Source organism: Mya arenaria, chromosome 1 (genome assembly GCF_026914265.1).
Source record: "Mya arenaria isolate MELC-2E11 chromosome 1, ASM2691426v1".
Classification (NCBI taxonomy): domain Eukaryota; kingdom Metazoa; phylum Mollusca; class Bivalvia; order Myida; family Myidae; genus Mya; species Mya arenaria.
This window is the reverse complement of record NC_069122.1, coordinates 31,165,714-31,181,105: the sequence shown is the minus strand read 5'-3', so window position 1 is coordinate 31,181,105 and position 15,392 is coordinate 31,165,714. Positions and strand designations below refer to the sequence as shown.

The following is a 15,392-nucleotide window of genomic DNA, read 5'->3' as shown; positions in this document are numbered from 1 at the left end:
TAATACTTTATTGAAGAGTGCTGATCACGGAGATCACACAGAATGAACCATTTTCTGATATCAAATGCCAACTATACAAAGTTGAAGCATGTTGTTTTCTACTTGTGTTCTGTAGTCAGAATTATAACCAAAAAAACGCCCAAAACACTTCATGTTCAACTTAAGAAAAATCAAACAAATAAAGATAAATCAAATAAAAAAAATGGTTAAGGCTCTTGGCAAAAATGGGTAGGTCAGAAAAAAGGAAAAAAACATATTTCTTCTATGCCATAACAGTTTTGTAGGGTTATATGCATTTTGCAAGGTTACTAGTAGGATGATTTTTTAGTAACCCTAAACACAACTTTCATACCCACTCATAAAAGTTTATGTGTACAGAAATCTGACTTCTTCTGTTTAATGTATTTATTAAGCCTACCATGGTGGTTCCTGTATGTGGCCTGGACAGTTGCTATATCAGTGTGTTTGGTGTCCTCCTTCGTTGTGATGCTCTACGGTCTCAAGTTTGGCTACACGCTCAGCATTGAGTGGCTCGTCTCCTTCGTCACCGGATTTTTGCAGAGTGTGCTTGTCCAACAGCCCCTCAAGGCTAGTGGAAACCATAATGTGAAGTCGTATTTAGAATTTGTAACATACACATGTATAACAAACATCAGTTTTGAGTGATACACCTTTAACTACTTACTAAATAATGCATTTTATGGAAAATATGATTGTATTACTGATTACAAGAATGTAACCATGTATTTAATAGCTGAAAACGCACAAGACTTAGTATTGAATGACAGGTGAGTGCTAAAAGATTTACAGTGATCAACTATCATCTCATAAGGTAGAAATACCATGTTTAAAAGCACCAAATTCTTTCAAATTAAACACCATATCCTTCCATCTTTTTCAATATGTATTCCTCCTTTTCATTATATTAAAACAATTGTATTAATTGTGGTACATGTGTTCTGGAGTAAGAGTGCATCTTAAGAAAAATAATGGCTCGACATAGCCTCTGAAGTTTTAACCTGTTTCTCACCTTTTAAAAACTGAACAAATGGTACATTGGAAAAAAATTATTTTGATTACATATTTAATACCATTTTATTTGCTGTTAATTTAATCACATTAATATCAACTGTTGTCGTATGAAAACAAATATAGGTGAATTGGTGAATGTTGTTGTATATAATCAGACGCTGGTCGTGGTAGTACTGCTGACGATGATATTTAAAAAAGACGTGGAGTTTGAGGATGTTGGAGCAGACATGGAACTGGGTAAGTGTCTGTGGAGATGGGAAAGAAGCTCATTCCTTTGAAATTCCAAATTTGTAATTCAATGAAATGCTCTCAAATTGACAGTTGCCATAAATGTTTCATAAACATAATAAGTGACCTTGATGGTTTTTAATAACAGCCACATTTTTGGGTTGTATTAATGCCATTCAAAGTTTTATACTGAAAAAATGTCAATATTTGTAATTTATAGATGTTAATTGAAATTAATGATTAAGTTGGTGTATTTTTTTTTTATAGAAATCTAGTAGAAATCTAGCACCATTTTAATTTGAGAATGCTAGGGTTAAGAGATATTTGTGCATCTTGCTCACAAAAATGGTGCAAACTGTCAAATACAAATATGTATTTGTCTATTCATAGGATGTTAATTAAACTCAATTATCTTATGTTATTTCTGTGTTCTTATCTCAAAGGTTGAGGCTACACTGGTTCAATTGTTCACAACTTAGTAAAATGTTTTAAAATGATATTAATTTTAAAGCAATTTACTTAAGGTCACATACTCAAACTTTTTATCAAATTGTAGAGCACTTTTGAAAGTGTTTTTTTTTTCCTGCATAAAATTCATACTCTCACATACAGATGTCAATGTAACAAAATGAGAACCATGTCTGGAGGGCAAAGGTCAAGGTCACTTTTAAAGAGGCTGTACTCCTTATGATAATATAGCGAGAAAAAAAAGAAATTGAAACTTACTAACTGAAGTACCACATAGTTAACAAGTTTAGCAGTTATTTCGTATTTTCCATTTAAAAAGATTACTTGGTTAGTCTACCAGGTAGAATTCATTCCTTATGCGTGATTGGCTAGTCAGTGTTATCATGTGATATTACCGAGGTAGGTGTATAGCTTAATTATGTCACCCAATTAGAGCAAGCCGTCGTAGCTCAGTGGATACGACGCTGGACTGCAATTTTGGTGATACGGGTTCGAACCCGGTCTCCGACACAATTTTTTTTTACATTTTGCTTCTTTTTTTTACAATTATGATATCAAAGTGTAACACATTCTATTAGATAATTGTCCTGAGATTCGTTACAGAAAAAAAAACTTTTTTTGGTGCCAATCTGGTGTACAGTCCCTTTAACAGTCATTGTTCAATATTATTTATAATTAGCATATACCGGCTGTACATGTATGTTGGCCATACATTAACAGAATTTAAAATGTCTTTGCCAATAGGTTTTCTGTATAGGAAGTCAAGAGTTTCACATGCAACACCATGTCTGTAGAGCAAAAGTCGAGGTCACACAGGTCGGCAAATCCTTGACTCTGGTATCTAATGATTTCTTAGTTGTGAAAACCACCACCAACCTAGTCTTAATCAAATCTGAGTCCTTACCAAGTCCTTGTCCAAGATTTTAGATGTCTTCCTGAAATACACTATATACAAGTGTATTTCAAAATTCACAGGTATCAAGGGCCATTATTCAAAATAACTTTTATTTTGGGTTGTTTGGGCGGTTATTTGACCCTACATTGAAGGAATTTAAAGTATACTGGCATAATGTTAAAGTGGGAAGATAAGACCAATATTGATAGGTCAAAGGTTCAGAGCATTTTCTGGCAACATTAGTCAGATTATCTTACAATACTTACCTATCCATCAAGTTTACATCAACCTTTAACAGTCCAGGGGCCGTATTCATAAATTTTCTTGATGAAATGTTTCAACTGAGTGATCATTTTCCAAATTTTAACAGTTAATATTTGAACACCCTCATTTTTTTTTTATCAGATTAATTTGTTTGCCCCCTTTTTTTGGATATTTTTTAAATTTCATGTAAGTTGAACTTTTTCACTCAGATACTTTATGAATACGACCCAAGGTCATAAAATACTGCTTATAAAACAAAGTGATTTCCAGTGGCTGGCTTGACATTGTTGGCTATCGTGTTGTAAGCAAATGACTATCTGCCTAAAAAGGCTTTATTGAAGGCATTTGTCAATTTTTGTAACAGCTCTTGAAATGTTACAGACAATGATGAGGAATACCTGTGTTCAGTGAACCCTAAGCCTGACAGCCACCTGTCTGTTGCCCCACCCCTGCCTCAACGCATGATGGAAGCCATCAAACAAAGACTAAAGGTATCTAAACAACTGGTACATTTTCTGGCATTTATTGGAACTCACGGCCACCTTTTTAATACTTTCAGACAAAGGTAATGGTCTGTTTTATATTTTCAGTTTGAGTTGTTGATGGACTTGACCATTTGTGACATGATCCTTCACTTTATCTACCTGACCGTGGTCATCCTGATGCTAACTGGACATCGTAACATCACCACTAGCTTCCAAACCACACGCGCAGTCCGCACTGTCATGGTTGGTGCTGAACATGGCATGCCATTTAAAAAGGTTTGTATCTTAAAAGTTCTGTTTTACTTATTTGTGTTTTTCTTAAATATTTGAAGAGCTTGGGGTAAGGCTACTAATACTTATGATTGAAACGCTGGGGAAAGGTTACAAAGTGTTTGAAGTGCTAGTGAAAGGTTGCAATGTGTTTGAAGTGCTAGTGAAAGGTTACAATGTGTTTGAAGTGCTAGTGAAAGGTTACAATGTGTTTGAAGTGCTAGTGAAAGGTTACAATGTGTTTGAAGTGCTAGTGAAAGGTTACAATGTGTTTGAAGTGCTAGTGAAAGGTTGCAATGTGTTTGAAGTGCTAGTGAAAGGTTACAATGTGTTTGAAGTGCTAGTGAAAGGTTGCAATGTGTTTGAAGTGCTAGTGAAAGGTTACAATGTGTTTGAAGTGCTACATTCGGAACTCCTCGGCCATTTTATCGAAAACAACCTCGGATGTATTTGGACGGTTTACATACTCGAAAAGTGGTACGTTTAAGTCCGCTGCAAGTAGATCGCGTAGTAATTTTATTTAGCAGTTAAACTTTGTGACTTAACTCATGGGATTCTTAATTATGTTTGCAATAATAAAATTCAATGGCAATCAATTTCGACTTAGATCAATAAATACAACTCTAAAACACTATATTTAATTTATGATATAATTCAAAATTTTACGAACTACTTCAACTGATGTACCTGCATACATCCGAGGTTGTTTTTGAAAAAAATGGCCGAGGAGTTCCGAATGGAAGTGCTAGTGAAAGGTTACAATATGTTTGAAGTGCTAGTGAAAGGTTGCAATGTGTTTTAAGTGCTAGTGAAAGGTTGCAATGTGTTTGAAGTGCTAGTGAAAGGTTACATTGTGTTTGAAGTGCTAGTGAAAGGTTGCAATGTGTTTTAAGTGCTAGTGAAAGGTTGCAATGTGTTTGAAGTGCTAGTGAAAGGTTACAATGTGTTTGAAGTGCTAGTGAAAGGTTACAATGTGTTTGAAGTGCTATGGAAAGGCCACAAAGTGTTTGAAGTGCTAGTGAAAGGTTACAATGTGTTTGAAGTGCTATAGAAAGGTCACAAAGTGTTTGAAGTGCTAGTGAAAGGTTACATTGTGTTTGAAGTGCTAGTGAAAGGTTACAATGTGTTTGAAGTGCTAGTGAAAGGTTACAATGTGTTTGAAGTGCTAGTGAAAGGTTACAATGTGTTTGAAGTGCTAGTGAAAGGTTACATTGTGTTTGAAGTGCTAGTGAAAGGTTACAATGTGTTTGAAGTGCTAGTGAAAGGTTGCAATGTGTTTGAAGTGCTAGTGAAAAGTTACAATGTGTTTGAAGTGCTAGTGAAAGGTTACAATGTGTTTGAAGTGCTAGTGAAAGGTTACAATGTGTTTGAAGTGCTAGTGAAAGGTTACATTGTGTTTGAAGTGCTAGTGAAAGGTTACAATGTGTTTGAAGTGCTAGTGAAAGGTTACAATGTGTTTGAAGTGCTAGTGAAAGGTTACAATGTGTTTGAAGTGCTAGTGAAAGGTTGCAATGTGTTTGAAGTGCTAGTGAAAGGTTACAATGTGTTTGAAGTGCTAGTGAAAGGTTACAATGTGTTTGAAGTGCTAGTGAAAGGTTGCAATGTGTTTGAAGTGCTAGTGAAAGGTTGCAATGTGTTTGAAGTGCTAGTGAAAGGTTGCAATGTGTTTGAAGTGCTAGTGAAAGGTTACAATGTGTTTGAAGTGCTAGTGAAAGGTTACAATGTGTTTGAAGCGCTGGTGAAAGGTTACAATGTGTTTGAAGCGCTAGTGAAAGGTTACAATGTGTTTGAAGTGCTGGGGAAAGGTTACAATGTGTTTGAAGTGCTAGTGAAAGGTTACAATGTGTTTGAAGTGCTAGTGAAAGGTTACAATGTGTTTGAAGTGCTAGTGAAAGGTTACAATGTGTTTGAAGTGCTAGTGAAAGGTTGCAATGTGTTTGAAGTGCTAGTGAAAAGTTACAATGTGTTTGAAGTGCTAGTGAAAGGTTGCAATGTGTTTGAAGTGCTAAGGGGAAAGGTTACAATGTGTTTGAAGTGCTAGGGAAAGGTTACATTGTGTTTGAAGTGCTAGTGAAAGGTTACAATGTGTTTGAAGTGCTAGTGAAAGGTTACAATGTGTTTGAAGTGCTAGCGAAAGGTTACAATGTGTTTGAAGTGCAAAGGAAAGGTGACAAAGTGTTTGAAGTGCTATGGAAAGGCCACAAAGAATTTGAATTCAACTTTAAAGGGAAAATGGTTAAATGCATTTAATGTTGCATGTTAATTTTCTAAAGGCCATTGAATTGAGAATATTGTATTGCAGGTAAATAGCATAGGTGGTGTATACCAGTACCTGGAGGACACTGTTATCCCTGTGATGAAGGTAGCCTCTCAATATGGCAGGAGGGAGATCTCCACAGCCTCAGAATTCTTTCTGGTTGGACCATACAGGCTAAGACAGCTTAGGGTTGGAGGTTGGTTTTCTCCAGTATTGTATTGCCATTATTAATAACTGCATTTACAAAATACAATGTATTTTTGTACACACAATTTGTTTAAGTGACACTCTTATTCAAAATCAATTCATACACTTGTATAGCAAACATTAATTTTGTGTGATAAACCTTTTACTTCTTACTTAAAAATAATGCATATATGGAAAATATTAATTGATTGGTGAGTGCTATAAGATTTACTGTGATCTACAATCATCTTATAAGGTAGAAATACAGTGTATTCTGCACCTTTCTTTCAAATTAAACTCGGTATCCTTCATAAAAACCATTGTTTTTGACATTTATTCGTCCTTTTTGGTATATTAAAACAATTGTATCAATTGTGGTAAATTTTGTAAGGGAGTAATAGTGCATCTTTAAAAACAGATATGGACTTGAATAAACGCTTTTAAACTGCAAATGTTTTCATAAACAAGCAGGAATTAACTTAATTGAAAGAGCAACATCAACATCTTTCTCAATGACATCTTCTACTTTATCAAGAAGTCAGCATTGTATAATTTTGCAAAGGTCAAGGTAAGAGCTCAAAAATTGAAATGATCCTTATCCAGGCTTTTTCTTGACCATGCATTATAGGATTTTTAAAAAAAACTACCATGAAGGTTGACATCATAATGAGGTGGCGTGTTGTGCAGAAGACCCATGTAACTCAAAGGTCATGGTCAAGGTAAGAGGCCACACCATCGGAAAAACTAGTCGATGTTATCATATTAAGTCACATTAATCCATCTTACTTTTTCATAGAAAAAAAAATGTGTTTAAGAATTGCGAAAACCAGGCGGAATTCTACGTTAAAGTTTTTATTCCAAGTATTCAATAGTTTTTATCAAATTGTAAAATTTATGGTTTCTTTTGATCTTCATGGAATTTGATCAGATTATTTGTATGAACATAATTTCTGATAAAAGTATAAATATGAGTCTTCTTGGTTTAAAAACTATGTCATTAGCTAAAATGTAGGGTCAGTGCAAAATTGCATAGTCAAATAATGCATCATCAAATGAAAAATGTGGCGTTGCCAAATTGGCATCTTGTTTTGTACTTGTGCATGAAAATAAAAGGCTTTTGTAAATACTTTTTCCATGTGTAACCTATTTAAAACTATATGCTTTAATTTCCAGGTCACCAATTCATAGTTATGTATGTTTTTGTTATTCATGTCGGAAATAGCTCATTGAACACATATTTTTTTTTGTATTATATACCCGACTTAAATGAAAATTCCTGTATCTTGTAACGCAAAATGTAAGGGAACTTCAAAAAATAGTTTAGATAGCCTCACCTATGTTAGGAAACAAGCTTTTGTTTGCAAGGCAATAATTAGGCCAAATAACATGTATATTCAATATCAGTGTCCCTATGTAATGTAATAGTATTATATTTCAGACCACCTATGGAACACTACCCATCAAATAAAGATTATGTATTGCAAAATTGTGTTTTCAGATTCTTGTACACCAGAAATTGTGAAAGGACTTCCTGTTGGCTGTCAGCCGTCATATTCTCTCATTGGCGAGGACAGTGGCAACTACAAGAAATCATGGAGCATCCCATTGTTGGATGAAGGTAGGCCATCATATTCTCTCACTAAAAACATCATAATTCCTCACTATAAACCATCCTGGAAGACCCCAGTTTTGGATGAAGGTAAGTCATTTTATTCCCTGACTAAAACCGTCATTTTCCCTCACTTGCGAGAACAGTGGCAACTGTAAACAATCCTGGAGTATCCCAGTGTGGGATAAAGGTAAGCCATCATGTTCCCTCATTGGGGAGGACATTTGCAACTATAAACAATCCTAGAGGATCCCAGTGTTCGATGAAGGTAAACCATCATATTCCCTCACTGGGGAGGACAGTGGCAACTATAAACAATCCTGGAGGACCCCAGTGTTCGATGAAGGTAAGCCATCATGTTCCCTCACTGGGGAGGACAGTGGCAACTATAAACAATCCTAGAGGATCCCAGTGTTCGATGAAGGTAAGCCATCATGTTCCCTCACTGGGGAGGACAGTGGCAACTATAAACAATCCTGGAGGACCCCAGTGTTCGATGAAGGTAAGCCATCATATTCCCTCACTGGGGAGGACAGTGGCAACTATTAACAATCCTGGAGGACCCCAGTGTTCGATGAAGGTAAGCCATCATATTCCCTCACTTGGGAGGACAGTGGCAACTATAAACAATCCTGGAGGACCCCAGTGTTCGATGAAGGTAAGCCATCATATTCCTTCACTTGGGAGGACAGTGGCAACTATAAACAATCCTGGAGGACCCCAGTGTTCGATGAAGGTAAGCCATCATATTCCCTCACTTGGGAGGACAGTGGCAACTATAAACAATCCAAAGTATCTCAGTGTTCAATGAAGGTAAGCCATCATATTCCCTCACTGGGGAGGACAGTGGCAACTATTAACAATCCTGAAGGATCCCAGTGTTCAATGAAGGTAAGCCATCATATTCCCTCATTTGGGAGGACAGTGGCAACTATAAACAATCCTGGAGTATCCCAGTGTTCAATGAAGGTAAGCCATCATATTCCCTCACTGGGGAGGACAGTGGCAACTATTAACAATCCTGGAGGACCCCAGTGTTCAATGAAGGTAAGCCATCATATTCCCTCACTTGGGAGGACAGTGGCAACTATAAACAATCCTGGAGGACCCCAGTGTTCAATGAAGGTAAGCCATCATATTCCCTCACTGGGGAGGACAGTGGCAACTATAAACAATCCTGGAGTATCCCAGTGTTCGATGAAGGTAAGCCATCATATTCCCTCACTGGGGAGGACAGTGGCAACTATAAACAATCCTGGAGTATCCCAGAGTTCGATGAAGGTAAGCCATCATATTCCCTCACTGGGGAGGACAGTGGCAACTATAAATAATCCTGGAGTATCCCAGTGTTCGATGAAGGTAAGCGATCATATTCCCTCACTGGGGAGGACAGTGGCAACTATAAACACTCCTGGGGAGGACAGTGGCAACTGTAAACAATCCTGGAGTATCCCAGTGTTGGATGAAGGTAAGCCATCATATTCCCTCACTGGGGAGGACAGTGGCAACTAGAAACAATCCTGGAGGATTCCAGTGTTTGATGAAGGTAAGCCAGCATATTCCCTCAAGGGAGGGCAGTGGCAACTATAAACAATCCTGGAGTATCTCAGTGTTCTATGAAGGTAGGCCATCATATTCCCTCACGGGAGGGCAGTGGCAACTATAAACAATCCTGGAGTATCCCAGTGTTGGATGAAGGTAGGCCATCATATTCCCCTACTGGGGAGGATAGAGGCAACTATAAACAATCCTGGAGTATCCCAGTGTTGGATGAAGGTAGGCCATCATATTCCCTCACTGGGGAGGACAGAGGCAACTATAAACAATCCTGGAGTATCCCAGTGTTGGATGAAGGTAAGCCATCATATTCCCTCACTGGGGAGGATAGAGGCAACTATAAACAATCCTGGAGTATCCCAGTGTTCGATGAAGGTAAGCCATCATATTCCCTCACTGGGGAGGACAGAAACAATCCTGGAGTATCCCAGTGTTCGATGAAGGTAAGCCATGATATTTCCTCACTGGGGAGGACGGAGGCAACTATAAACAATCCTGGAGTATCCCAGTGTTCGATGAAGGTAAGCCCTCCTGTTCCCTCACTGGGGAGGACAGAAACAATCCTGGAGTATCCCAGTGTTCTATGAAGGTAGGCCATCATATTCCCTCACTGGGGAGGGCAGTGGCAACTAGAAACAATCCTGGAGGATTCCAGTGTTTGATGAAGGTAAGCCAGCATATTCCCTCAAGGGAGGGCAGTGGCAACTATAAACAATCCTGGAGTATCTCAGTGTTCTATGAAGGTAGGCCATCATATTCCCTCACGGGAGGGCAGTGGCAACTATAAACAATCCTGGAGTATCCCAGTGTTGGATGAAGGTAGGCCATCATATTCCCTCACTGGGGAGGATAGAGGCAACTATAAACAATCCTGGAGTATCCCAGTGTTGGATGAAGGTAAGCCATGATATTCCCTCACTGGGGAGGACAGAGGCAACTATAAACAATCCTGGAGTATCCCAGTGTTGGATGAAGGTAAGCCATGATATTCCCTCACTGGGGAGGACAGTGGCAACTATAAACAATCCTGGAGTATCCCAGTGTTGGATGAAGGTAAGCCATGATATTCCCTCACTGGGGAGGACAGAGGCAACTATAAACAATCCTGGAGTATCCCAGTGTTAGATGAAGGTAAGCCATGATATTCCCTCACTGGGGAGGACAGTGGCAACTATAAACAATCCTGGAGTATCCCAGTGTTGGATGAAGGTAGGCCATCATATTCCCTCACTGGGGAGGATAGAGGCAACTATAAACAATCCTGGAGTATCCCAGTGTTCAATGAAGGTAGGCCATCATATTCCCTCACTGGGGAGGGCAGTGGCAACTATAAACAATCCTGGAGGATTCCAGTGTTTGATGAAGGTAGGCCATCATATTCCCTCACTGGGGAGGACAGTGGCAACTATAAACACTCCTGGGGAGGACAGTGGCAACTGTAAACAATCCTGGAGTATCCCAGTGTTGGATGAAGGTAAGCCATCATATTCCCTCACCTCACTGGGGAGGACAGTGGCAACTAGAAACAATCCTGGAGGATTCCAGTGTTTGATGAAGGTAAGCCAGCATATTCCCTCAAGGGAGGGCAGTGGCAACTATAAACAATCCTGGAGTATCTCAGTGTTCTATGAAGGTAGGCCATCATATTCCCTCACGGGAGGGCAGTGGCAACTATAAACAATCCTGGAGTATCCCAGTGTTGGATGAAGGTAGGCCATCATATTCCCTCACTGGGGAGGATAGAGGCAACTATAAACAATCCTGGAGTATCCCAGTGTTGGATGAAGGTAGGCCATCATATTCCCTCACTGGGGAGGACAGAGGCAACTATAAACAATCCTGGAGTATCCCAGTGTTCGATGAAGGTAAGCCATGATATTTCCTCACTGGGGAGGACGGAGGCAACTATAAACAATCCTGGAGTATCCTAGTGTTCGATGAAGGTAAGCCCTCCTATTCCCTCACTGGGGAGGACAGAAACAATCCTGGAGTATCCCAGTGTTCTATGAAGGTAGGCCATCATATTCCCTCACTGGGGAGGGCAGTGGCAACTATAAACAATCCTGGAGTATCCCAGTGTTGTATGAAGGTAGGCCATCATATTCCCTCACTGGGGAGGACAGTGGCAACTATAAACAATCCTGGAGTATCCCAGTGTTGGATGAAGGTAAGCCATCATATTCCTTCACTAAAATCATTATATTCCCTCACTTGGGAGGACAGTGGCAACTATAAATAATCCTGGAGCATCCCAGTATTTGATGAAGCTTCACATAATTATCATCCAATATCACTTAAAATGGTGACTGTATTATTAGCCCTTGATAGTCTGAAAAAGTCGAGCAAAAGCTTTATATTAGCCATAACAAACCAAAAATATTTTTCAAGACAATTACATGAAAGTTTTAATACATGTTATCATTAACAGTGTGCAGCAAGACCAGCAAGACCCAAAAGTTTTTAATATTTTTAACTCACCTCAGTACGAAGTGTTCAAAGTGAGCTATTGTGATCGCCCTGTGTCCATCGTCCGTTGTAGTCGTCCGTCGTCAATAATTTGACTGTTAACACCCCAGAGGTCACAAATTGGGCACAATCTTAATGAAAGGAGAAGGTTACCCACACAAAAATCTTGGACGAGTTCGATATTGGGTCATCTGGGGTTAAAAACAAGGTCACCAGGTTAAATTAAAGGAAAAGCTTGTTAACACTCTAGAGGTCACATTTATGACTGTATCTTCAGGAAACTTGGTCAGAATGTTTATATAAATCATTTCTAGGTCAAGTTCGAATCTGGGTCATGTGCAGTCAAAAACTAGGTCACAAGGTCAAATCAAAGGAAAAGCTTGTTAGCACTCTAGAGGTCATATTTATGACTGTATGTATGTTCATGAAACTTTGTCAGAATGTATATATTGATTAGTTCTAGGCCAAGTTTGAATCTGGGTCATGTGTGGTCAAAAACTAGGTCACCAGGTCAAATTTAAGGAAAAGCATGTTAACACTCTAGAGGCCACATTTATGACCATATGTTCATGGAACTTGTTCAGAATGTTATTCTTGATGATCTTTATTGGATCAGGTGAGTGATACAGGGCCTTCAGGGCCCTCTTGTTTAGTTATGCTCCTAAGTCCTTGTTCAACTTGATAAATAAAATTGAAGACGAGATTTGGAGTTTATTAACTAATACAATACTGACAGTGGCTTGTTGATTAAAGTCATATGGATAGTAAACATTGTATAATATTATGGTGGTCATGTTACAATAATACTATTATGACAGTAAATGCATTCCCTGTATTTTCTGGTGGTGTGCTATTCAGATTATGCTATTAACCCATGGATTCACCAGTCTGGCTGGTCCCTGAAGACCCTTCCATTCGTGGGCTCACATGCCACATACTCTGGGGGTGGATATGTCCTACCATTGTCTGGCCAGGAGCAGCGGGATACAGGTGTGTTACAGACTTTCTCCCTACCTTCTACAGTTATAAACTGTTAACTTATTTAAATCATCATATTCAGTGTGTGTTGCTTAAAATGAACACTTAAAACTAAGATATCTTTTCTTTAAATACACCAATTTAAATGGAACAAAGGGCAGTTTATGCTGCTTAAGGAACCTCATCTTTGTTTTATTACCGGAGTTTGATAATGTGATTAGTTTTATCAAACACTTCGACAAACCTCTTTTCAAAATAATATTTTGCCAGTGCTCTGTCAGACGGACGTTTTGTTAAGGTTTGTCGAAGTACTTAAGAAACTAAACTCACAATCATACTCTAGTAAAAGACTGAAGGCGGGGCCCCATTAGCAGCGTAGACTCTGTTATGTTTCATTTAAAATGGTAAAGAAAAAGTGAAATTATCTTTGTTTAAAGTCTTCATTCAAAGCAAAATATTAGCTTCCCATGTAGCATTTATGACTCAGTTTATCACTTGGTATACACATACTGATATTCCTGAGGTCATACCAACCTGATTTTGTGTTAAGGGTAATCAAACATTTAGGTTTTTAGCACTCAAATTGTTTTTTTTACCAAGACCTGCTTTCAGCAATGGAACATTTTTCTTGAGCTTAACTTTTAAAATAACAATAACATGAGTCAAGAAATATATGATGTGCAGGGAGAAATTATTCGAATGGCTTGATGTACATGATGAGTTCTTATTGCCTTTTGTTGGTGATTCTGTTAACATCCAGGCATTTGTTGCTAATAGATTTAGAGGGTTTCTTTCCTGGCCAAATTTAGAGACTCTAAGTTTTTTTGTTCCTGGCCAAATTTAGAGACTCTCAGTTTGTTTTTGTTTTTCATGGCCAAATTTAGAGACTCTTAGTTTTGTTTTGTTCCTGGCCAAATTTAGAGACTCTTAGTTTTTCAGTTGGCCAAATAGAATTAATTAGTTATTGTGTTACATTGGACCGATTGTTCAGAACTTTGTTAAAGTTAAAAATAATGTTAAAAAAATCTTTGTCAAATTTCAAATACTTTCTTATACACTGATACACTATTTCTAACAGGATTTGAGACAACTGTTTCAGCTGTACTTCTTATTTTTTTTAAATATTTGAGGATATCATGAACTATTTCACGTTTAAAAGTTCACATCGTTAATTAAACAAAGTTCTGAACAATTGGTCTGTTCCGTACTTGACCGTTAGTAGCCAAATTAGGCTAACATTAAGCTTTGAAACAGTTAGATAGCACAACATCCTTACAGTTTAAACTGAAACTTGTGTATGTATTGAAAAATATGAGTGTACCATAATTACATTCAGTTGATTTTTTTTTGTTGTAATTTACTCCTAAGGCTGTTTCCCCTTGCGAAAAACTGTCCATTTTTCCCAAAATTTTCTAACTTTTTCCCAATTTGATAAATGCAGATTATGTTAATGAATAACAAGCAATGAATTTCTTGGAATATAAACAAAATCTTGACAAGACTTACTCTTTCAAAGCAAAATGTATGCATATTAGCCAATATATTAGCTGTTTTGGCCTGATATTGTATTTTTCCCAAAGTTTTTTTTTCCCAAATTGCAAGGCAGAGGCTGTAAAAGTAATTCCAAAAAAAAACACTGACATTAACCCTTATGAATAAGCTTATTTACATGGATTTTGCAGATTCACTTGAGGACTTGGAAACCAGAGGATGGATTGATCGAAATACTCGTGCAGTATTTCTGGAGTTTACTTTCTATAACCCGAATGTGGACATGTTCACCGTGGGTGTGTACATGTTTGAGTTTACCAACACTGGTGGAGTGTACCCAAGTCATCAAGAAATTTCTACGAGTCTACATCACTACTCCAGTAGCTATGGAAAGTTTGTGGCCGTATGTGAAGTTCTCTTTGCGGCCTTCAATCTTACTTTCATCATTATTGAAGTGAAGAAGTTCAGAAAACAAGGAAAGTCTGAATACTTTTCTAGCATTTGGACGATTATAGAATTATGTCAGATTGGAATGGCTGTAGCTGTTGTGGTTATGTTTGTTCAAAGAGTACTAGCTGTTGGAAGTGTGATGGATGATTTCAAGTCCTCCAAGGGTGAAACATTTGTCAGCTTCTATCCTGCTGTTTTCTGGGATGCTGTCCTTATGTACGTGATGGGTGGGCTTATGACAACAGTCATATTGATAACTATCAAGTTGCTGATATTTAACCGCAAGATGTTCCTCTTATCGTACACTTTGTCGGCAGTCCATATGCATCTGTTATCTTTTTTACTCATCTTCGCCATCACCACTTTCGCTTTTGCCGCCTTTTCATATCTACTGTTCAACTCCGTGTTCAGGGGCTACAAAACCCTTGGTGATGCGTTGGTATCCAATGTAAGTCTGTTAATGGGCATAGCAGACTTTGTTGGTCTCTACGAGTACAACCGAATCATCGGTGTCGTCTTCCTGTTCAGTTTTGTGTTTACCGTCTATTTTGGTGTGATGACATTTGTCCAAGCTATTCTCAATGTGGGCCGCATAGAAGCAAGGGACAGAATCAAGGGCAAGAAGAATCATCTGGATCACATAAACTATATCACTTCAAAACTGAAGATGCTTGTTCAACAGAAATAAATTGTTTCCTTCCTAAAAATCAACAGAAGTAAAAATTTGTATTTAAAGTTCAACAGAATTAAACAGTT

General features: G+C 38.0%; 1 protein-coding gene across 1 annotated transcript in view; it reads left to right on the top strand.

Moving 5' to 3' along the window:
• LOC128226312 (polycystic kidney disease protein 1-like 2) overlaps positions 1–15,392 on the top strand; it is a 64,690-nt gene extending 49,298 nt beyond the window's left edge. The window contains exons 15-22 of the mRNA XM_052936199.1: positions 414–588; positions 1,188–1,269; positions 3,269–3,378; positions 3,478–3,648; positions 5,945–6,095; positions 7,584–7,703; positions 12,576–12,707; positions 14,378–15,392. Coding sequence (XP_052792159.1) covers positions 414–588; positions 1,188–1,269; positions 3,269–3,378; positions 3,478–3,648; positions 5,945–6,095; positions 7,584–7,703; positions 12,576–12,707; positions 14,378–15,324 — 1,888 coding nt within the window. The 3' untranslated portion in view covers positions 15,325–15,392. The remainder of the gene's footprint in view (positions 1–413; positions 589–1,187; positions 1,270–3,268; positions 3,379–3,477; positions 3,649–5,944; positions 6,096–7,583; positions 7,704–12,575; positions 12,708–14,377) is intronic.